The 24,201-nt window shown below is 37.5% G+C and overlaps 1 protein-coding gene across 1 annotated transcript in view; it reads left to right on the top strand.

Moving 5' to 3' along the window:
- kmt2ca (lysine (K)-specific methyltransferase 2Ca) overlaps positions 1–24,201 on the top strand; it is a 122,429-nt gene that overhangs the window by 718 nt on the left and 97,510 nt on the right. Inside the window, 1 exon segment of the mRNA XM_057328655.1 lies at positions 20,842–20,997. Coding sequence (XP_057184638.1) covers positions 20,843–20,997 — 155 coding nt within the window. The 5' untranslated portion in view covers position 20,842.

The following is a 24,201-nucleotide window of genomic DNA, read 5'->3' as shown; positions in this document are numbered from 1 at the left end:
AGTAAACGTCAAACTGACGTTTGGTGGCCGAAAGTTTTGTTTTCATATGGGTCCAGCCATCTTGCATTAGTCGCGATAAGAGCTGCTAAACTACCCAGTTTCTCCAAAACCAACCTTCTTTATTCCCTGAATTAACCTGCTGCTTTGGCGTGGTGATCGCATAACTTAAACCATTGACCCAAAGTGCTTTCCCGACTAGAAGTTGCGAGTGCATTTGCACAGATGAAGTTAATGCGAAGTGTTGCACAAGACGCTTTTTTTCAGTTGTAAATGTGTAACGTTAGTTGACATGTATGTCTAGCAGTGACAGCAGCGTCCTACCACGTCACATGCTATAGTTCATCTGAAGTGACCTTTCGGTTGCTGGATGCTTAAAATGTTCTGCCGAAATAAAGCGATGATTGTGTTTATTTAATCTTTCTCTTTTGGAGCTTTAACGCATGTTGTCAGTGGTCACTGTATTGAAAAGAAGCTGAAGATTATTTAGATGTGTTTGGAATGTTGTCTGAGTGAATGTAAACGATTGTTTTTGCACTGAACTGTTCCTTTAAAGCTTTGAGTGACGATTTTTATGCAGTGAGTCTGACAATCACACATCAGGTGTCATTTGCAGTTGCAGTCAATAAATGCCATCTTGTTGTTTTCATACATGGATCTTGCTGCACCCAGATGTTGTTTGGGGTAAAACACATTCAGTGATCATTTAAACTAAAAGCCCACAGATTTTTAGTCCAGTAAATGTTCATTCTCTTGGGCCTGTGCTGTTGAGTTTTAAGTTGCTATTTCATCACAGTAGTCTTAGTGAGAAGTTACCGAGACTAGTATCTGGTGAAGGATTGACTTGCTTTAGCATTCTCAGTTTACTGTAATCTACCAGTGTTACTCTGGACAGCCTAATTTCTTAGCCGTGTTTCATGTGGTACAAGTCCTGTCACTGACTTTAATTGTTTGTTAGTTGAGTAATGCAACAATGTTGGTGTGTTGAATTTTCTTTTATAGTTTTTAGTAGGCAGTGCACTTTTCAGATAAGCAAGCAGGCATGTAACATTACTGGCTTGCTTTGTAAAAATTGGGGCAAATATTTTTTTTACTCAATGGGTGGTGGGGGGTTTATTGTTCAGAGTGTTGTTTTGTATGTGCAAAGATTTACTGTTTACACGGACCTCCAATAGGTTAATTAATAATCTAATATTTCCCTGATAGCACACATACATCTGGTTTACGTCTATTTGACGTCTGCATTTACATCTGCAAGACATCTACAATACATAGTTTGCTCATCTGCAATACGTCTCAGAGATGTCTGCTGTCAGACGTCATATAGACATCTAGAAGATGTCTGTCAGATGTTTATGATTTAGAATGGATGTACAACAGCTCTTTCTAAGATGTTTAGCAGATGTTTTTAAGCAGCAGATCTCCAGATCTTTACCAGACGTATTACAGACATTCAGACGTCTCCGAGACGTATTGCAGATGAGCAAACTATGTATTTAAGATGTCTTGCAGATGTAAATGCAGACGTCAAATAGACGTAAACCAGATGGATTGTGCTATCTGGGTTATTATGTATTTAAAAGCAATCCGTTTAAAAAAAAAGTTTTAATTAGGGTTAGTGTTACAATTGATTAAATTGATAAAATATGGCATTAGTAAGTCCTTTAGTCCCGTTTAGTTGACCAACAGTGTTTTCACATCTTTTGTTCCTTAACAGAGATCAAATTGTTACAATGTGCATTCTTTAAATTGGTTTTGTTCGCTCTCACATGACGACATATCAAAACTGACCAAAATTTGGTAAAGTCATGTGAGAGTTAGTCTCAGCTTCAGACGTCATGCCCATGTATCTTTGGCTAAACCTCTGATGCATAAGGCACACTTTTCTGGAAACACTTCTGCATGTTCGAAGTCGCCATCTGATTGGTTGAATTTCACAGGATTACCAGGAGACGTGCGTGTTGCATTCTTTAACGGTCCGCCTGGAAACAACACGAAGCCGTCTGATCTAAGAAGTAAGCTGTCGTGTTTACCACGGTTGCTATAAGAATTCATCACGATCGACTAAACGCTTAATTCTTAAAAGTATGCGAGGTTCACTGCATAAACTTATAATCATTTTTTTGCTGTTAACTTTTGACATGTTCGTGAATGTACACCGGTCTGTTACTGCAGGGACATTTTCACGCCTTTAAACATGACGAGGCACAAAACGAATCGTGGTTGGCTGCTTTACCTGTCAGTCATATGGCCTTTTGGGCGGGCCTTGGAAAAAGAAAGCGGCGATAAGTTCAGCTACGCGAGACTATGTGAGAGTAAACTGTTTTGCCATTAGTTTCGTCAGGTCGCATAAAAACAGTTTGAAGCTTAATGTAACTTTTTTTAACATTGCACTGTTCCACTGAGCCATTCAAGTCTGTCTCTTTGAGATGGTCATTAAAGCCACCGTGAAATCAAAAAGTAAAATTTTTATTTTTTACGAAATTTGGTAGTGTTTGTTATTAATGATATATCCGTGCAGGTCATTCTGTTTATTTAAATTAATTTGTTCTCATAGTCTTTAAAGTGCACGTTACCCGGATGTCCTAAAATTGCCTTTATTGCAACGTGTGACATAGCTTTCCTTCGATGTTTACGATCTGCAAAGTTGTTAATCAAAAAAGTCTATGATAAATAAAGATATTGTCTCCCAAAATAGAGTCGACTCTGAACCGCCTGAATGAGTCGTTTAGTTATCAAATCTTTTATGGGTTTTCACGATTGCACAGCAGTATAATCAAACCTTTTGTTTTTTACCCGACATTTTACTGACTTTTTCTCCAACCTTGCCGTGTTTAATGTGGGATCTGCTAAACGCTTGTCGTGGAAAGTTGGGTCAGCAAGACTTTATTTCAACCAATAAACATTTCTGAATCACATCCTGTAAGTGTGATTAATATGACGTGTATATGTTCTATTTAATGTTCTAATGTGTCACTAATTTTGTGTGTTACATGGTGTACATCTAGTGCAGCTATTCAGATGTGAGCCCACTATTGTCTAAAAATGTGTCAATTAATGTAGAGTGTCTGTAGTTTTTATTACTTGTATTCATGATAAAGGATGAGGATACATTTTGTTTATAAGCTGTAATGTTCCATCATTCAGTCATGTTAGTATTGCGGCTAGCGTATAGAAGTTACCATATTGTTCTGTTTAAGGCTGTGTGTCCAGTTCACTTACATGTGCGGAAAAACATGTCATATGGGACAAAGATGTCATATGACGCAGCTAAAACGAATATTATCGTTTGTTTAAAGAGCAGGTTTCATGAATCTCATAAAATTTCCGGCATTTCAGTGTGTAACGTAGCTTTCCTTCAATTTTGACGATCTGCAAAGTTGTTATTCCAAAAAGTCCATGATAAATTAAGATATTGGCTTCCAAAGTAAGGAGTCGACTCCGAACCGCCCAAACAAATCGTTAGGCTTTCGGATCTTTTGAGTGTAACATCGATACGTCACAGTGTAATGCATCAGCACAATCCCCGCCTTCCTGCGAAACAGGAACACTCTTACTTGTCCACTAGCACTTCAGGTAGTATTGCGTATACAACATGTCGAGGGGACGCTGTGTTTTGTGCTGTGAACGCAAATGTACTTTGTTTTCGCTGCCAAAGGATGACGATGTGAAGGATCAGTGGTTACATTTTTTTTTTCCACGATACCACTGCAGTACAATTCCAACCTTGTGTAATGTGCTCGTCATTTTACCGATGACTTCTCAAATTTGGCGAGTTCAACGCGGGATTTGCCAGCCGCTAGACCCTTAAAGATAAGTCAATACCGACTTTATTTGGACTAACAAGCGTCTCAGAACCACAAGCTATAAGTATGATAAATACATTATGTGTACATGTTAAATTGAGTGCTTACAATATACGTTAAAGTAATTTTGCTAATCCGTGTTGTATATTTAGTACAGCTGTAGGTTTCCAGGTAAACAATGTATAAGTTAACAGTGTTACAGTTTTAATAATCGAACTCTTACCTAATAATGTGGCGGTTATTGTAGACTGTTGTCGTTCTACATGTCGTAGTATTGTACAAACTGTATCCCTTTATCGTTTAGTCACGGTAGCACTTTGCTAACGTGTCTCACATTATGGTTTTGTCAAGTGTGCAAAGTTTAGCTGTGGTCACGATCCCCTTCAAACAAAATGCTTTGCTTGTCATTATTTTAAAAACGGACTGCAGCACTATATCATTTTATTATGTAAAGGTGTGTGCATTATCTTTGGAAGCTCTCGCTAACTTGCTCAGTTACTCCTCTCTGTATAATCAAAGCAATGATCAACTTTTGGATAGAGCCGTTGTTGTTCTCCCACAGCTATGACGAAAAAAGATTAACAGAAAACAGTAGTCTGAATGGTTTATGAAGATAAGTTTATGAAGATAAAAACTTGTGATATGGTAATACTGATGCCATTTTTACACACAGCGTCTTTGTTTACAAAAACCTTCCTGAGATAAGAACTGTGGTAATGGGCGTTTCGTTTCTGACACGCAGTGTATGAAGAAAGACCAATCACAACTGATTGGGCCAGTTGGCCAATCGGAGCACACTGGACTCGCGGTAGGGAGGAGCTTAGAGAAGCGGAAAAATTGAACAGCTTCGGAGGAATCGTTTAGGGATCTTTGAGAAATGGATAGATACTAAATGCTTATTTTAAGAAAATAGCACCTTTTTTTACCTTTGATGCATTTGAACATGTTGTTGGGGACTCTAATACAACATTAGGACACTTACAAAAACCTTGAAACCTGCTCTTTAAAATGTAATGTGTGTAAAAAAAGTAAAATGTAATGTGTGTGTATACACGATTTAAGGTTCAAAAACGCTGTATTTTCCACATAACGTGCTTGTTTGTATCTCCTCTTTGCCCCGCCTCTCTGGAACGCTCAGATTTTTAACAAAGCACATCGCTATGAAAAGCGAGGTGTGCTATGATTGGCCAGTTAACCAGCGCGTAGTGATTGGCCGAATACTGCAAGCGTGTGACGGAAATGTAACGCCTCTTACCATATTTGGAACATCAGGTTCTAAAGCAATAAAGGTGATAAAATGTCATCGGTACTTTCCTTATCAATTCCAGCCCGAATCTGATCCGGAAAATGAAGATGATCAAGCCGATACATCAACTTTGCCAGCGCGACTTGAAATAGAATAGTTACCTTTTATATACGACGTTATAAAGATTTGCCGTTAGTGGTCAACCAGTGTTACGCCATATCTCGTCGCGACTCAACAAAGACAATTAACCCCATTATAAACACTACATTTGTTGCCTCTAGTTGGAACATAATTACTGATTATTAGGACTTATGTTGTCTTTTGTCACGTTACACTAAGAAACAACATGTGCTTCAAACACACAACAAACTCAACTCGCGTTAGTCTGAAACAAAGTCTTTTACAATGAAAATATACTTACAGGCTGCGAATCTGAAGCGCCAGACTGTCCTTGCAAAGTTGTAATGGTTGGAATTGCCCCACTTTTTAACAAAAGTTTTTGTGCACAGCCAGCCTTGATGTCTCCCAGGTTCATGAAGCAATCATCTGTGAAATGCGCTGCACACACTTGTATATTCGGATTGTACTGTTCTCGAACAGTATTGTAAATAAAATGTAACCATTCGTTTTTAGTTGTCTCATCTTTTGGAAGGGCAAACAAAGAGACTTTCTTTTCGCAATGAAACACACAGCGTCTCCACGACATGGCTGCGGCGTCTTAGTCAACTCATACCACGAAATGACGTAGATTCGTGGGGGTGTGGTTACAAGAGGCATTTCAGGCAGGTCTCGGTGAGCATTCGCTTTTAGGTAGAATGCATCTTTTGTTCCAACACTTTTAATTTTTGCAATTTTACGTGTCTAATACATGCATGGGAAACTTATAACATACCAAAGACACAGAAAAACACGTATTCGTGCCATATGACCCCTTTAACTAACATGTTTGTGACTCCCTTGCGTCGTATTTTTGCATTGGCACTTAAGGTCTGTTTCACTTCTCTGAACATTCTGTATTTTATTACAGCTTATTGCCCAATAGGGCTGTCGCGATAAACCGACGATAAATATCATGTGATTTATGCACAGCTTTTGAGTGAAGTACGGGAAAATGCTGCTGCATCCGAAAGCCAGAGGGCGCTCTCGTGCGGAAACTCCAAATACGCACTGCAGAAGACCATAACACGTTCAAGAATCTAGGAAATGCCTATGGACATCTTTTTATCACTGTTACTCAAGCCTCATCATGTATTTTTATGATAATAAAGTATATTTATAATGATCATGTTTGACGGGTGTTGCTTTTTCAAATGCACATTGTAAGCGACTCAAACTCGCACTGCTTTTAGATTGAGCAGCATTTCCTACTGATCCCAGAGCAGTGCTTCACGGACAAGCTACGCATTAAAAAAAAAATGACACATTGCATATCGCAGCCAGCTAGGGCTGTGACGGTAAGGTTTTTTTTCTTACCGCGGTGAAGACGCAACAAATCATGCGGTTTGGCGGTTAATCGCACCCAACAACACACCTCCACAAATCTACCATTTATAATATTTTTTTTCAGAGTGCAACATAAACGAGGCTTTTTCTCCACAGAAGCTGCAGAAAGAACAATAGGATAACAATATAAACGCACTTGAAACTTTGAATAATTTATTGTTTTTAACAGCAAATTATTATTAATATTATATAACTATTAATTAGGCTACATTTATAAAAAACAACCTTTTCAAAGTGCAACATAAAAATGGAATATCGGGCTAGCCTGTAGTACAAGTGTTCGGCTGTTGTACAACTACTGGGCCGCTTAGTGAATCAGCAAGGTCTTAGTGTTTCGTGCGAGGAAAACCAACATGTTCACTTTGTCTGGTTTTAGCGAGGCTCTTAACTAGGGATGTGCACGAATGTTCAAATATTGGATCTGCAATAACTATTCGAAAATTAAAAATGCTATTTGAATATTCATATTTTTCATAAGAATAAAAACTGCATCACCACAGGGTTAAGTTACCTCTACAGAAGACCCTAGAGTTGTCACTTCTTATTTAACACATCTTCACTTCATCTGTAATGAATTTATAATATAAAGAAAATATAAAAAATCATTTGTATGTGTTCCTAAATCTTTGTTCACTCAGATCGCAAGCTAGTGTAAATATTTTAATTTACACACCGGATGCTCGGATCGCATTTTATGCTCTACTCACATCACCATATTAAAATGTTTCAAAACTGGTGAGCCACAGAATTCGTTAACATTACATGCATTAGGTATAAAAATACCAACATAATATTAAATGATTAACAATAATTAATTTATTACCATTACTTCGGAACGGTTGTTCTTTGTTAATTCATTCGTTTGTTAAAAATATATTAATTAATGCTAATTTCAACAACTTGAAACATGAAAATGTATATGTCACTGCAACTAATGTTAATGAATTTTGCCTTAGCATAAAACTGGCACCTTTTTCCATACCTAAAGAGCCTGAATTTTCCTTCAAAGAAGTTCAAAAGGGTCGTCGCCTTCAGGTTACTGTAAATACATTTTTCTTTGTTTTAAAACGCGCTGTGATTCCTTAGTTACCTTAGATGAAATAAATACCTTATTTATTGATGCAAATGCAATGCAAAGCTAAACAAGACAGACACTGGCCATGAACGACAATATATATATAAAGAAAACAATATATATCACAGACTCTCAGTACACATTTTGTTTTTGTTTTGTATGTTTTCTTTTTGTATTATACCATTCCGCGCAGGTTTAAATGCAGTTTTTATGTATTTTTCTATTTCTTTTTTCCAACGTTGCTAAATAAACGAATATTCGTTTTTATTAGCTCAAATATTCGAATATGAAATGATTGAAAAATGCCCATCCCTACTCTTAACGGAGTGACAATGTTGCCAGCAGCACTGAATACACACTCGATGGAGTGGCAATTTACCGGCTGCCCCTTGTCAAAACCAAAATGTTCCCAAATAGGCGACACAACATTTGGCCTAGACGCTAGATTCGTGGCCATTTTTTGAATAATGTTGTCAACTGTAAATACTAGCCTATACCACAAAAAAGAAGCATCGCTATAAGCACTTGCAACTAATTGTTTACGTTATGCTTTTGTCTTTTATGCCCATGTTTGTGTGTATTTTATTGAACATTATCTGTAGACATCACAAGTACTGAAACCTAGCATTTAATTAAAAATAATCAGACACACACACAAAATAAATCCCCCATATGTTTAATGGACTGTCCCTCTTCCTTGAAGCAGTTTTTTTCCCCAGAAGCCCTTGAACATATAGGACGAAAGACAGTAATTTATGATTAACAATTAATTATTGTGTTCATATTTCATATCCCACACCATATGCACTCCTGTAACTTTAACCAGCAAATAAATAAAATACTGAAGCGTCTGAAGAACGACAGACAAAAGTCTTTTTTGACTCACTTTTAGGTTACTCGGAACTAAGTGCAATGTAAAACACATCCATGCCCGTCTGAACTAAAACTGCTCATCCTTTTTTTACGGGGATCCAAACTACTGTAAGCTCTCTAACGTTACTTCTAGCGGCGCATGGAAAAAAACACTCAACCAAATCAACATTAGGTATCCATTTCTGTGCGCTACGATACAAAACAATGTGCGGTGATGACGGTGATGACCTTAACACCGCGGTCGGCATCTCATTACTGCGGTAATGCGGTGATTTGGTTATCGTCACAGCCCTACAGCCAACTTGATTTCAATAGGATTCTGTGGTATCGCGATAAATTATCGTGCAGCCCTATCCCAATAAGGCCATTCTCATGTACATATTTTCTGTTTCTGATGTCAGTCCTGATTTATAACGGTGTCATCGTCTGACATAATCATCATAGACTTTAAAGAGCGATGATTTTGGCTATATTCTTTCACGCAGCACACAACATCTGTCTGTCTAGCAATGTGCTTATTAACAGCCAAACTGTGTTCATGTTTACATATATTAAAAATGGTCTGTAACAGTGACAGGTTTTTGGAAACACTGTTTTGTATTCTTTCATTCGCGAGTCGGCCGCTGTACGGTGAATTTCTTCCTGACGCTCACTGCAGTAGATGCTAAGAGATCCCTGCGCCGGGAAAGCGAAACCTCGTGCTCGCGGAGCAGTACCAGTGACTTCATGACTGTTTACCTTAATTTCTATGTCAGGATATTAATATATGTTGACAAAGTAGCATTCTTGTTGCTCGGCTGATTGTGTTAGCATTGCAAAGGTCATGGGTTCCCAGGATGAAAAAACATAGGCCTATTTCCACCGTAAGTCACTTTAAACATCTGTATAATATAGTGGATGTCTTTGCACTGTAAATTAGGGATGGTTGATAAAACAATAACGATAGAAAAATGTTTGAAACACTCCAAACTAAACATGTACAGTGTCTCACAGAAGTGAGTACACCCCTCACATTTTTGTAAATATTTTATTACATCTTTTCATGTGACAACACTGAAGAAATGACACTTTGCTACAATGTAAAGTATGTATAACAGTGTAAATTTGCTGTCCCCTCAAAATAACTGAACACACAGCCATTAATGTCTAAACTGCTGGCAACAAAAGTGAGTACACCCCTAAGTGAAAATGTCCAAATTGGGCCCAAAGTGTCAATATTTTGTGTGGCCGCCATTATTTTCCAGCACTGCCTTAACCCTCTTGGGCATGGAGTTCACCAGAGCTTCACAGGTTGCCACTGGAGTCCTCTTCCACTCCTCCATGACGACATCATGGAGCTGGTGGATGTTAGAGACCTTGCTCTCCTTTACCTTCTGTTTGAGGATGCCCCACAAATGCTCAATAGGGTTTAGGTCTGGAGACATGCTTGGCCAGTCCATCACCTTTACCCTCAGCTTCTTTTGGGGTCGTTAATCATGTTGGAATACTGCCCTGCGGCCCAGTCTCCGAAGGGAGGGGATCATGCTCTGCTTCACTATGTCACAGTACATGTTGGCATTCATGGTTCCCTCAATGAACTGTAGCCCCCCAGTGCCGGCAGCACTCATGCAGCCCCAGATCATGACACTCCCACCACCATGCTTGACTGTAGGCAAGACACACTTATCTTTGTACTCCTCACCTGGTTGCTGCCACACACGCTTGACACCATCTGCACCAAATAAGTTTATCTTGGTCTCATCAGACCACAGGACATGGTTCCAGTAATCCATGTCCTTAGTATGCTTGTCTTCAGCATAGGCATGTGCCCGGTTAACCGCGGTTACCACAAAATCCTGCTGAAACCGAGTTGGCTGCAATAATGCAAAATATTGATTATTTTATTGATGCGTCGCTTGTCCGTGAAGCACGGCTCTGGGATCAGTAGGAAATGCTGCTCGATCTAAAAGCAGTGCGAGTTGAAGTCGCTTATAACGTGCATTTAAAAAAGCAACACCTGTCAAACATGATCATTATAAATATACTTTATTATCATGAAAATACCTGAGGAGGCTTGAGGATCAGTGATAAAAACATGTCCTTTCGCATTTCTTAGAACTACTTGTGTTATGGTCTTCTTCTGCAGTGCGTATTTGGAGTTTCTGAACGAGAGCGCCCTCTGGCTTTCGGATGCAGCAGCATTTTACCGTACTGCACTCACAAATTGTGCATAAATCACATGACATATATTTTTGGTTAACCGGGCATATGTCTACTTCAGCAAACTGTTTGCGGGCTTTCTTGTGCATCGTCTTTAGAAGAGGCTTCCTTCTGGGACGACAGCCATGCAGACCAATTTGATACAGTGTGCAATAGGGTTGCACGGTGTACCGGTGCTACGGTAGCATCGCGATGCTAAATCTTAAAAATACCCACGATGCCTCTCTATATTTGAAACGGTAGTATCGTAGTACCGTAGTTAATGTTGCATATGCGCATTATATTTATTTGAACACTTACATCTGCCTTTTTGCGGTGTTTATTATGAAGGTTAAATCGTACCATAAAGATTTGCATGCGCAGGATAACATTTGTAAAAGCAAATGTTTTTTTACATTTTTTTACAATGCTGCAAAACTTGTTTACTTTCGCTTGCAGCTTGATTTACACCTTTACAAAACTTTTTGCGAATGCAAATTTATTTTACGCTTGCAATGTCAGGTACGCTTTTACAAATGTTATCCTGCGCATGCAAATCTTTATGGTACGATTTTACTTTCATAGTTTATCTCCAAAATGAATGTGTGTTTTGAATGTCTCGGACCAGTTAATGATTCAAATTGGCGATTTGAAGGAGTTGGTTATATGATTCACTAACTCAGTGGAAAATTGACGCCACCTACTGGCCGTTTTAGTTCTGCTTTTAAAGTAAGCCTAATATTTCCCTTTATAAAGACTGCTGTATCAATTAAATTTGTCCAACATTTGAATTAGTTCCTATGTGAAAAATGATCTAGTGTACTTTAGTATTTACTACAGTAAACTACTAAAACTCATAGATACTAGTTTTTTTGAGTCTCATCATAGTAAATATTTAAGTATACTACAGTATTTATAGTATTTACAAATTACTAAATGTAAATGTATTTGCTACAATTTATCCAATTACTACAGTTAATACAACAACATATTCTAGTGCAAAGTATAATACAGTTTACCATAGTAAATACAAAATGTTTAATCTAAATCTGTGTTTTTTGTATAGATTTGAATTATATGGCACAGCATCGTGATACTACTTGGTATCGAGATACTTCAGCTGGTATAGTATCATAAGACATGGTTATGGTACCTTGACAACCCTAGTGTGCAACGGATGGTCTGAGCACTGGCAGGCTGACCCCCCCCACCCCTTCAACCTCTGCAGCAATGCTGGCAGCACTGATACGTCTATTTCCCAAAGACAACCTCTGGATATGACGCTGAGCACGTGCACTCAACTTCTTTGGTCGACCATGGCGAGGCCTGTTCTGAGTGGAACCTGTCCGGTTAAACCGCTGTATGGTCTTGGCCACTGTGCTGCAGCTCAGTTTCAGGGTCTTGGCAATCTTCTTATAGCCTAGGCCAGGGGTAGGCAAACTTTTTACCTCGAGGGCCACATCATGTTTTCGAATCCTTGTTAAGGGCTGCATATTATTTGCACATTAAATTAAATCTTTTTTTATTTATTCCAAACTGAAATTTGATAAATACTGTAGAGTATGTACATGCAATTCCTTCTACCCTGTGTTTTATAAATACTTTTATATTGAAAAAAATGGCAAAACATTTGCGCACTGTCATTTAAGACGCATTATTATGATAATTTACAGTATACATAATTTTTTATTCTTGACATTTTCAAATATTCCTCTAATTCAGGGGCGTGCAATTAATCCCAAGGGGCCACATGAGAAATGGGACTGTAGTGGAGGGCTGAACCAAAAGGGTAAATTTAAAACTCAGTTTTAAAAAAAATAAAAAATCATGTTTTTTATTATATTATCATGTTTTTTAGCTGTATTTTTTTAGTTATTATGGCTTAAATAAAAAACAACTGCACTTTGATTGATATTAATTGGAATGCACAATAAAAATACATGATTTTTGATTGTTTTTTAAAACGGAGTTGTCTCATTTTGTCACCAAACTCTTATGACGGAACCATTTCACAGTCTGTGTCACTCTGCCATTAAGCTAAATCGGATTTATAAGAATTGAAAGTAAAAGCAGTCTCTCTTAGAGCATTTCTCAGCAATAGTGACCGATTGCAGAACAGCAGACCCCTACATCACAGCCGTATCTCTTTCTCGGGGCAAGTGTCTCGAGATGCGCTTTTGATAACAGAAATTCCAGCCTCAGCGCGAGGTGCTTCAAAAGACACAAGACGCGAACTCAGCGTTTAAACATGTCCATCTAGCTAGCGCAATAGCGCATGTCTCCCTCTCTTTTCATTTTTACTATAGTATGCTGCATAGCAGACTCACGCCATCTATGGATTTTGTCTGTATTACATCAAATTAGTAATTTTCACTAAAATCCTAACTGAAACGCAATGTTATTGAAAACATTTAAAAACCACCTGGCGGGCCGGTGTGGGGGGCCTGATGTGGCCCACCTCTGGCCTAGACCATCTTTATGTAGAGCAACAATTCTTTTTTTCAGATCCTCCGAGAGTTCTTTGCCATGAGATGCCATGTTGAACTTACAGTGACCAGTATGAGAGAGTGAGAGCTATAACACCAAATTTAACACACCTGCTCCCCATTAACACCTGAGACCTTGTAACCAGTGGCGGAGCTAGAGTTTTGTATATGGGGTGGCCAGGGGTTAGCCAAGGCTACTTCAGGGGGTCCACAGACCATGTCAGAAAATGTGGGTGTAACCCTGACCTGGCATCGATTTATATATAAATAAATCCTAGGATTGCTGATTAGAGGTCCAAGTGATAATTTACTTCCCAGAGTTTGTCACATATGTGACATTTGTGACATATATGTGACAAATGTATACAAAACAATTGCACAACGTAATGAGATTAATGTAGTTCTAAAAGTATGTAGACGAAATAAATTATTAAATATAAATGATGAAAATGTTGAAAACATAGTTTAACCCAGATAACTTGTTTAATTTAAACATGAAACAAAGCAGCACCAGAGGTGTCTTTAAACTGATGTGGATCAGAGCAGCATAAATCTGATAAAACATACTCATTGGACTGCCAGATTACAACAAAAACATTGATGCTGATTATTGCCCTTGATGTTGTAATCTTGATTATTACTTTCAGATATTAGAATACATGGCGCTACAAAACAAGCTGAGAAGCGTTATTTATTATGATTATGAATTATTTTATTGCTGTTTTGATTCTCTAAGGAACATAAAAATCAGTTGTTCAAACGGATATATACAACATCAGAAAACAACATCACTAAAACACTCAAAGGCTTCAGGTTATACAGTAAAGAGTCTGACTACTCTAATGAATCTCTTTCTTACGTCAGATCTGTTCGCGGTTGTTAATGATCAACTTTGTGAGCGAAGAGCGCTTTAGCACAGCTCTTCTTCACCGGTGAATCATCTAAACACCTCTGATTGGCCAGTATAAAGCTTTCCTGTGGCTCAGGTGTTAGAGCATGGCACTAGCAATGCCAAGGTCATGGGTTCGATCCCAGGGGATTGCACATAGTCAGAAACAAATGTATAACACAATGCAATGCGAGTCGCTTTGGATAAAAGCGTCTGCCAAATGCATAAATGTAATGTAATGTATATTCATACCATGAACTTAATTGGCTGTAATGCTCAAAGCTGTAGCAGAGCAAAAACGCTGTCATCCACATTCATTCATTTTCACCTAATCTTATTTAGATTGCGACTGTCATAGTTAGTTTTTTATTATGCAGTTATAGTTAAAGTAGTGTAAACTTAATTTTCTATAAAAGAATTAACTGACTTAAATATTTTGAGTTCCTGTAACTAATTCTTACTTTTGAGTTAGTTTAGCTTAATTTAAACAAGTTAATTCAAGACGATTTGTTGAGAATGAATTTCAGTTCCCAACATGCTTTGCGTGAGACTACATTAGGAGAGTAACTTTTGAATTTAAGTGTATGTTGAATGTTCATTTATCTTGGATATTTAAGAGTTTGTTCTATTTTTGACTTGGGGTCACCAAGAGTGGTGCTTCTGTTTAGGTTGTGGGAGATGCCATAACAGTCGTGTGTGTTACATCACTCTCTATGAAAACTGTTTGTTAGTTGTTAAAGTAGCTGAAATGTTTAGCTCGAAGCCCTTGTCCTTTATGGTTGTCGATGTATGACGTAGTGTTTGCATAATTAGACTGATGTAGTAGACCGTAATCCAAGGTGCAAGGCAGGTTTTTTCCTCCCCTTTTTGGGGCCGATACAAATGACATAAACAGGGCTTGATATTGAGTATTTTGAGTCAGCAATGTCATTCAGGTAAAATGTTTCAAAGTTGAAAGTAATTAACTGTAATATAAATCTGTTTAAACAATCTTCAAAAGTTAATCATCAAATCTTATACATATGTATTTCAGCCTGTTGGAGTTTAACTAAGAGAGAGGCCTGTTATTAAAATTTGTTTCCTTTTGTGGTGTTTTGTATTATATTATTGCATTCAAATTAAATTTTGAGCACAAAGCTACTAAAGATTGAGAGCAGGTTTTATTTTTTCTTGACAATATTTTTGTCAGTATGTATCCAATATATTGACACTTTAACTGTCTGATTTTTTTAACTGTCTGTTTGCTTTCTTGGGATTGATTAAGGGGTTGACTGATATATTGATGGAGATGATAAACTGGCCAATATTTGGGATTTTAAAATAATGTCCAACTGCCAATAAATCTCCTTATTTCCCCAGTAAGTTTGTAAGCCAACAGTATTGAGAGCCGCCCGCCTACTTAGATGTGAGGGATTTTTCAGAAGTTTCTTGTCCCTTTCAACTGGTTTGTTTAATTTTAAATGGGCAATTTGTTTAATTTAGTGTCTCAGTGAAAAATCATGATTGTTGGTATATATTGGAAAATATCTAATTGCGATTTATTTATTTTTAACAGACATTGCGATTGCGATTTGATTTGCGATTTAATGTTTCTAAATCAAGCTTCAGCTCAATATTGTCAATAGTGTGCCACACAGTATGGGTATTGTTACCCTGCTGTAAAAAACAATCAAAACCATTAGAGGAATTCTAATTGTTTCCATAAAAACCATTACAAAATTATTTTTTTCTTCAAATCGCGTCCACATCGCAATGTCTCACATCGCGATTGCGATTTGATTCCGATTAATCGTACAGCCCTAGGTTCGATGTTGTGTGGTTACCAGCATTCTTTTAAATATCTTCTAAGTTCTGCAGAAGTAAGAAAGTAATATAGGTTTAAAATAACGTGAGTGTGAATAAATGATCACCGAATTTGTTCAATAATATCAACTATCAATATGCTAGTAACAATGCTAGTACAATGTACGACAATTGCAATTTTTGAAAAATGCAAAATATCACCTGCTTATTGTTCGACAAAATATTTAGACGTGTGTGTGAGAGCAACAGTGATTCAGTTTGTCACAGTATGCAGTCATTAAAGGCGGTCAAGGATGCTCATTTACATTTGGTCACTTTAGAAGAATCATAGTCTCACTTTCATAATAGTGAGTGCAGAAGAGCCCAGTTTTCTTTGCATTTATAGCCAGCTGTACTTGAATGTAGATACTGATGGTTCTTGTTGCATTACAGTTTCTATTTTTATCTCGGTCCTCAATCTATGTGTGTCCTGTATGCCTGACCAGACAGATCTGACGGTCAAAGTTGAGTGAACCCAAAATTTCTCACCAACTTAACAACAACATATTTTCAATATTGCCTTTTTATATAACATCAAACCACACAGTTTGCTTTTTACTTATTTATTTAATATTAGGCTATATTTGGATTGTAATTTAATTTTGCAGTTGCAATTTTTTATTCTGCAGTTGGCTTTTGTGTGTATCCTTTTATGTGTGTTTTTTTTTTAATTAATTGTGTAATTCCAATCACTGGTGCACTTTTCATCAGTATATCATTATATTTATAGTTTGAAAATGGATAATATCATTACTAGAAATTAACAGCCCGTGACTCCAAGGAAGGGTTGATTTTTTTGTCAAATTAATTCCCACTTCAGTGCAGGCTTCCTGAATGGTCTTGTTCAGAAATTCTTGGTGTGTGTGTGTGTTGTCATTTGGCTTTTCATGTGTAGATTCACAGCACTGTCTATGTAAGCCTGTAAATTACTCCAGTCACTCGCTGCAGAATTGATGTCGCTCGCCTGGTCTTGTTTTTCTGTAGTCAAGCCAATATTGGCTCAGATAAGAGCCAGAGACGGACTGAGTCATAGCACGGCTCCTCTCATCTGATTGGCTGAACTTCTCCAAACAGCCAAAGCAAAAGGAGGTGTGCCTGACAGGAGACTCTCAGATTCCCAAGTGATCTCGAGAGAGTGGGAACACAGCATAAACAACTTGCAAGTGTCTCACACACTTGATAGTACAGTCATAGTAAAATAAAATTAATAGTGAAATAAAATCGAGAGGAAGACTGTGATATCATAGTGGAGGCTTTACTCTTGCTATTGCTTTAGCTAACAGTTAGAAAGTTGATTAAACTAATTCTAGAATGCACTGTAAACCCTAATAAGTTGAGACAACTCGAATCATTTGAGGAAAGTGATTCTCTTAGTTGAATTGAGTAATGGGGAAATTGAGTTGACCTAACATGGTCTTTATGTTGAATTAACCAAAATCTTTGTGTACAGATAACTTAAAAGGCAAATAAATTCAATAGTGAAATAAAATCGAGAGGAAGACTGAGATATAGTAGAGGCTTTACTATAGCTATTGCTTTAGCTAACAGTTAGAAAGTTGAGTAAACTTTAATTCTTGAAAAATCTTTTTACACTTACAATGTAGTCACAACAGTAATGCAAAGTCGATTGAACCTATTGGACTGGCTTAATAATAATGTTTTTCCAAGTATGCAAAGTAGTTTAAAATGATTGCCACTAATGCATGAATAGTGTACTATGTGATGATGTGCACAGTCTGCCGAGTTACTTGAGTTGTTCAGGTCGAACATCTAGGAACACGTATACACGCAGGGTCATATACAATCAGTGTTGGGTGTAACTATAGTTAGGGCTGTCACGATTATGAAATTTGATTGACGATTAATTGTCTAATAAATCATTGCGATTAATTGTCTGTTTTAGGGCTTTGGCGATTATGACGATTAATTGTCTGTTTTTGAGCTTTGACATTTAATTCTCATTCATTTTTTATTCTGCGATTGAAACGACATATTGTTCTGAATACAAGACTATGTTTTTTTCTTGGAAATACATCGGAAAAAATTGGGTCATCATATATTTAAGGTTTAGGCTTTTACCTGTCAATAATACAACCATTTATTTGTAAATGAAGTAAATTGATCAGGTGTGAAATGAAGCCACCATTAAAATGCTATCAGTCATAGAAAAGCTTCTAGTCTGTTTCTTTCTCACTTGCAAGACTACAGTAAAATTTTACTAGCGTGTTAATGAAATTTTGGTAGACTGGTTTTCACACTGAGATTTGCTTAAATAATATTAAATTGTACTGCAGGTAATTTGTATATGTTTTAGTTTTTTTTTTAAGTGATTGTGTTGTGGTGGTACATTTTACAAGTATTACCATGCTTTAGTAACAATATATACATTAAAATATGCAATATGCAGATGCACTACAGCTCCCCCTAGTGTCTTCTATAGAGATGTGCGATAATTGCGATGATCCGAAATCATCGCGATGAGGTCAAACAATCGCGATGAGACGATTATTTAATAATCGTGACAGCCCTAACTATAGTACTAAGTAATTAGTTACTGTAATTTAATTACTTTTCCCTTGAAAAAGTAAAGTAAAGGATTACTCTATTTTTTTCTGTAATTTAATTACAGTTACTTCTGGTGTAATTAAACTAAATACTTTGTGTAATATATATGTGTGCAATAGTGGAACAGACATCAAAATTCAAAGTCTAACTTTAAAATCCATGCTTCAATGTATAATTCTCACATTTGTAATACTTTGGTCAGTTAATAATACCACTTAATGTAGTTTTAATATTATTTATTAAATCACTTTGAATCACTTAGCTAATCAAGGTTGATGTAGGATATAGAAAGTAATTAGTAATAAGTAATCAAATACGTTTTGGAGCGAGTAATTTGTACAGTATTCTAATTACACTATTGCATATGTAATTAGTAACTAGTAATTGATTACTTTTTCAGAGTAACTTACCCAACACTGTATACAATATACATATACACATTGAAATTCATGTGTTTACATGATCTGAAAAATGGAAACCAGTATGACAACAAATAGCTGTTAAAGGATTCATCATGATTAATCGCATCCAGAATAAAAGTTTGTGTTTACATAATATATGTCTGTGTACTGTTCATATTCATTTTGTGTTTATAAAAATGTAAACATTCATGTAGTTATTTAAGAAAAATATAAAAATGAATAAATGTTTATATACGTATAATTTAAATTGTCTATAAATGTATACATAAACATAAATCCCTAAATATATATATAGAACGTGTTTCAGTAGATCAGTTCATAGAGCATTGTGTTAGCTGTTCACAGGTTGTGGGTTTGATTCCCAGGGAACACGCATACTCATAGAATCCTTGAAACAATACATCTGCTAAATGCTTAAATGTGATTTACCTGAATGTAACAATCATGGAAAATAAACCTATGATATGAAACGAACACCCGCAACCAGTCAAATATGAGACAAATGTGAATAGCACGACGGTGGTGCTTTACTTGTAAAGGGGAAAATATCTACCAAAAATGTAAAGCAGCTATATTTTTAACATCCAGCCTATCTTTAGAATGGCAACACCTGCTCATATATAACAGCGAACAACTTCCGTTTGCTCGTGTTCAGAGACTGTAGGTGGGTGTGGCATTAGACGGTTGTGGTCAGGTAGAGAAGAGGCCCCCTGAAGCCGCCAGTGAAATCAGCATTCAAATAAGCGCTGATGCAGGGCACCACAGGGCGCAGGGGGCTTTCTGTCTCTGCTTTTTTCCTCTCTGTCCTCAGCGTGACTGTGCTGAATAAAACCTCTAAATTAATTTGAGCAGAGCTCCATAGAGAGCTGTGGCACCACACAGAGCAACATCTACACACAGCTGTGCTCATTGACATTACAGCCATGAGTCAACAGCACTGCTCTCCTCGGCTCACATTCTGCGTCGCACTTTAACCTTTTGTGTTGTAGACCGTTTCATCGGACGCGCGTGCGTGCCTGACCTCCAGTTAACTTCCGGTTTGTGTTTGGCTAGTGTCTTACAATATAACTATTTATATTTTATTTATGTTAATATTAATTTGTATTATTATTTTACTGAATTTTTCAGTGAATTTTTATTAAATAAACGATTTGTTGAATTTTGTTGTATGTTCATTTTATTTAATAAATAATTTGTTGGTCCTGTAGTATGGTCGCATTTAAACGAACCGTATGGTACATTGAAATCTTGTGGTTGAGCTTGGTATCGTAGTATGAATTCAAATTATTGGAGGGACAAGTTTAGCCAAGTAACGGTTCTTTTTGGTTTCTTTTGATTGTTATCAGAAATAATCTACCGCCACTTTATTGTTTGTGAATGTGTACCGGAAGTTCAGTTGGGGTACCAAAATTGCGCATGTGCCGTAACGTTCATTTATTTAAGATGAAACTGTCTATAGTCATGAGTAGTGCTAAACCTGCTTCGTTAACATCCATGTTAGAATAAACTGTGTTCTGATCGTCTGTGAAAATAGCTACTGAGAAATTGGCCAATATTATAAGGTCATCATAAAAGTAATGTTAATGTGTAAAACGATTTCGAGGAAGAGTCCACCACAACATCAAGCTGATCATTATATACGAGACCTCATTTCTTTCTAAACCTGTATGACCTTTCTTCCTCTGTACAAAAGAAGAATCTTCATACACCTCGGTTTCATAGTTGACTTCTTACTTATCACACTTGTGTGCTATACTTCAAGTCTAATTTAACACCTTGGTGCTCTGAAGTCTTCATTTGTTAAATGTGTTCATGCCATTTACATGTTGCTTCATGAAAATATGTTTAGTTACATGTCCTCTGTTGTGTCTGTGCTCATGGCTTACTGTTGAAACTCCCATGTTCCCTCGTTTCTAGCAGCTCATACATGCATGTATGTGTGTGTGTTTGTTTGTACAGAATGTCATCAGAGGATAAGAGGAGTCTGGAGCCCTCTGACCAAGGACCATCTCCTCCCCTGAGCAGTGCTGGGAGCCCGGCCCCCTCAGATAAACGCCTGCGGGGCCGATCGCGCAATGATGCTGCCTCCTCATCTACACCCAATTCCAAAAGGAAGTAAGTCCATCTATGGCGCTCGTGATGTTTTTAATGACTGCATGCCTCAAGGATTCAAACTATGTTACTTTGAGTGGGGTGTATAGTATTGAGGTTGACTTGAATCATGAATCTGGGTCTGAACTTGGGACGTTTAACTTGTGATGGATCCGTTTATTTACCTTCACATTTAAGTCATATGTAGTTTACTTAGTTACCGTGAGCTGAAATGCTTTCAGGATGGCTGGCTTGAGTTTGCTGCCAGATTATTATTTGGCTGGAAAGCAGACTGAATCAATAAGGCTTAACACCAGGAAAGTTCATGAGGTTTATGGTGATTTAGGAGGCTAGTTAATACTCTAATGTGATTATGGCGACCTTATAATCTCTACTGCCCTTTCTCTCTCTCCTATGAACACAGTGAATTATTTAATCAGTCCATATAGATCATGTGATTGAGGTTAGATGCATGTTAGGCCTGATGGCAGGCACTGGTTAACTCGTTCTCTCTCTCTCTGTGTCTGTGTGTGTGCGTGCTGGGAGTGAACCTGAAAGAGACTCTTGAGTGTGCTGAGGTGTATTAGTGTGGAGGAGCTCTGTGGAGCACACAACAAATGCAGCTCGGAGGAGAACAACATTTTATTTTAGCTCAGAAGCAAACTATGAAGCATTTGGATGGCAACATTACTAATTTCAATAGTCTACACTGCCCATGTGCACCACCATTATAATTGTTTGTATATATGTTCATGTTTACACTGGATGTGCTTGGTCATAAAACCATTATCCTTCATGAATGCCACCATTCTATGGAACAGTGCTTGTAATAGTAATTTAGTCAAAACTTCATGAATGAGGCCTTTTGTGTGTAACACACGGAGTCTGCATGGGTTGCTTTAGAATATCTGCACATATTTGTGATTTAGCCATGTCATGATTCTGCTGGTAATCATAGCTGTGCTGATGTTCAGTACAACAGAAATACAGTGTGCAATGCTCTCAAATGAGGTACAAGAACAAAGTTTCCCTGTACTAATTAACACGATAATTAGTTATTTTCTCCAACTAAATGAATAAATAATTGAACTAGGGCTGGGCGATGGGATGATGTTATCGTATATCGCCGATGTCTCGCAAATTTCCAGATGTCGATTACAACAGACAGATACCAGACGATAATCGATAATAATGGAAAATTATAACATTATCATGTGTGAATGTTAATGTTCATATGCCCAGGCATTCAGTAACAGTGACAGAATTTTGGAAACGCTGTTTTGTTCGGTCAGTTGAATGTGCTGCTGTTTTCTGCCGGTCGCTGCACAGATAGACCAAGAGAGAGACGAGCTGCATCGGCAAAGCAAAACCTCACGCTCGCGGGGCTGTACCGGTGTTCGAATTGTCCTACCCTGTCAGATTTTCCTACCGCAGGGCAAAACTTGATATAATCTAAACCACATCGACAAAATGAAGAGGTAGGATGATTTCACAATGCAAAATACCCTGTCAGATAGTCCTACCATCTTAAAATAATCACATAAAATAAATTTACAGCGTAAATACCCTGTCAGATTATCATTCCAGCATAAAAGAAACACGTAGGATTAATTTACAGCGCAATATCCAATCAAATTGTACCATAGGTATTAAATAATATGTAGAATGATTTAACAACGAAAATACTCTATCATATTCCCGTAGTAGTATAAAATAAACAGGTAGAATGATTTTATAGCACAAAAAAAATAACGTAACATTGATGTGCGCATGCCTGGTAGGATAATCTGATGGGTAGGACGAAATTTCAGGACCCCTGCAACATTTTTCTACTGCATAAAAACTATGGTTTATCTACTACTGCAACACTGGTATGTGCGCGTGGCACGTCTGCGTGTGTGTGTGCGTGCGTGTTTGTTTGGCACTTGGCGGGCCCAGAACGAACTCCCTCCCCTTCCGTATCCGCAGATTGTTCGTCTGCGCAACGTTGCATGAAGTCAAACACACCCGGTATTATCGGATATCGCGATGATTTTAAAGTCGATTATCGATAAAAAAAATTAAACTCATTGCCCAGCCCTAAATTGAACTTTTTTGCTTGTCGCCAAGCAGCTCACAGAATGCAACTGGAGGTGGAGTGACAGTATGAAGAACCCCAGGTGGTCGCAAGGAGACATGAGAGTGGCATTTTAAGATGATGGTTTATTGTAAAAGTCCCCTAGAGGTTCACAGCCGTGAAAATATTTACATATAGTTTAAAGAGCATGAAATAAAACGTGAAAATGTTTTCAGTGCGAACTGTGAGATCTGACTGATACGGTACTAAGAGGCAAGTCTTGACTCTCCTCCCTTAACATTTACATGAACTCGAGTTAATGTTGCGTTTAAGCAGTATATTGTGATAAACGTTGAATACGTCATGGCTGCACCATATGTCTGCTATTTCTTCTCTTTGGTTACATGGCAGCCTTTAAACTTCCTCCGTTATTAAACCATCAGTAGCATTTCACTTGTATCATGCCTATAAATGCAAATACTGATTTTAAAGTGAATTTAGAAGAACAGTCACTTAAAAGATAATAAACAAACACAAAGACAGGTGTTTCTACCTTAAAATGTTTCCTAGAATTATTTCACATGAATGTTCTCCCTAGTTGTGATGAAGGTGGTATACACCCATTAAGCTAATACCACTAACTAATAACACATCATACATAATGTTTAAGAAAAGTAAGAACAGAAAGTCCCACAGGGTTTCCATTTCAGTTGGTAATGCACCTCTGCTAATAGTGTTCCTTAATCACTTGTGTCCAGATCCACTTTGGGTTTTCTGTATCCTGCTCCACACTTCCTCTGATCAGTCATATACTGCTTGCACTCCACGAATGACATCATAAATAAAGGGGCTAAAAGGGTTCTTGGCATAGATACCACAGAAGAACCATTTTGGTTCCCCCCAAAAAGTTTTCAGTTAAAGGTTCTTAAAAGATGATTTTTCCAATACAAAGAATGTGTTACTAAAGTGCAACTAAACATTTATCATGAAGTCATACAGCCGAACACGAAAAATGAGAAACCCTTTCGTAAGCCTGGGGTGGATTTACAGAGGCTTCACTTTAAGGTCAAATGTTGGCCGTGGAATACAAAGTGCAGATATAGGGCAGATTACTCGGGTACCTGATACTGCAGGTACAGCCCTCTGTGGACCTAAACAACAAGTTCACACCA

Source organism: Triplophysa rosa, unplaced genomic scaffold (genome assembly GCF_024868665.1).
Source record: "Triplophysa rosa unplaced genomic scaffold, Trosa_1v2 scaffold62_ERROPOS344091, whole genome shotgun sequence".
NCBI classification, from domain to species: Eukaryota; Metazoa; Chordata; class Actinopteri; order Cypriniformes; family Nemacheilidae; genus Triplophysa; species Triplophysa rosa.
This window is presented reverse-complemented; position numbering and strand designations above follow the sequence as displayed.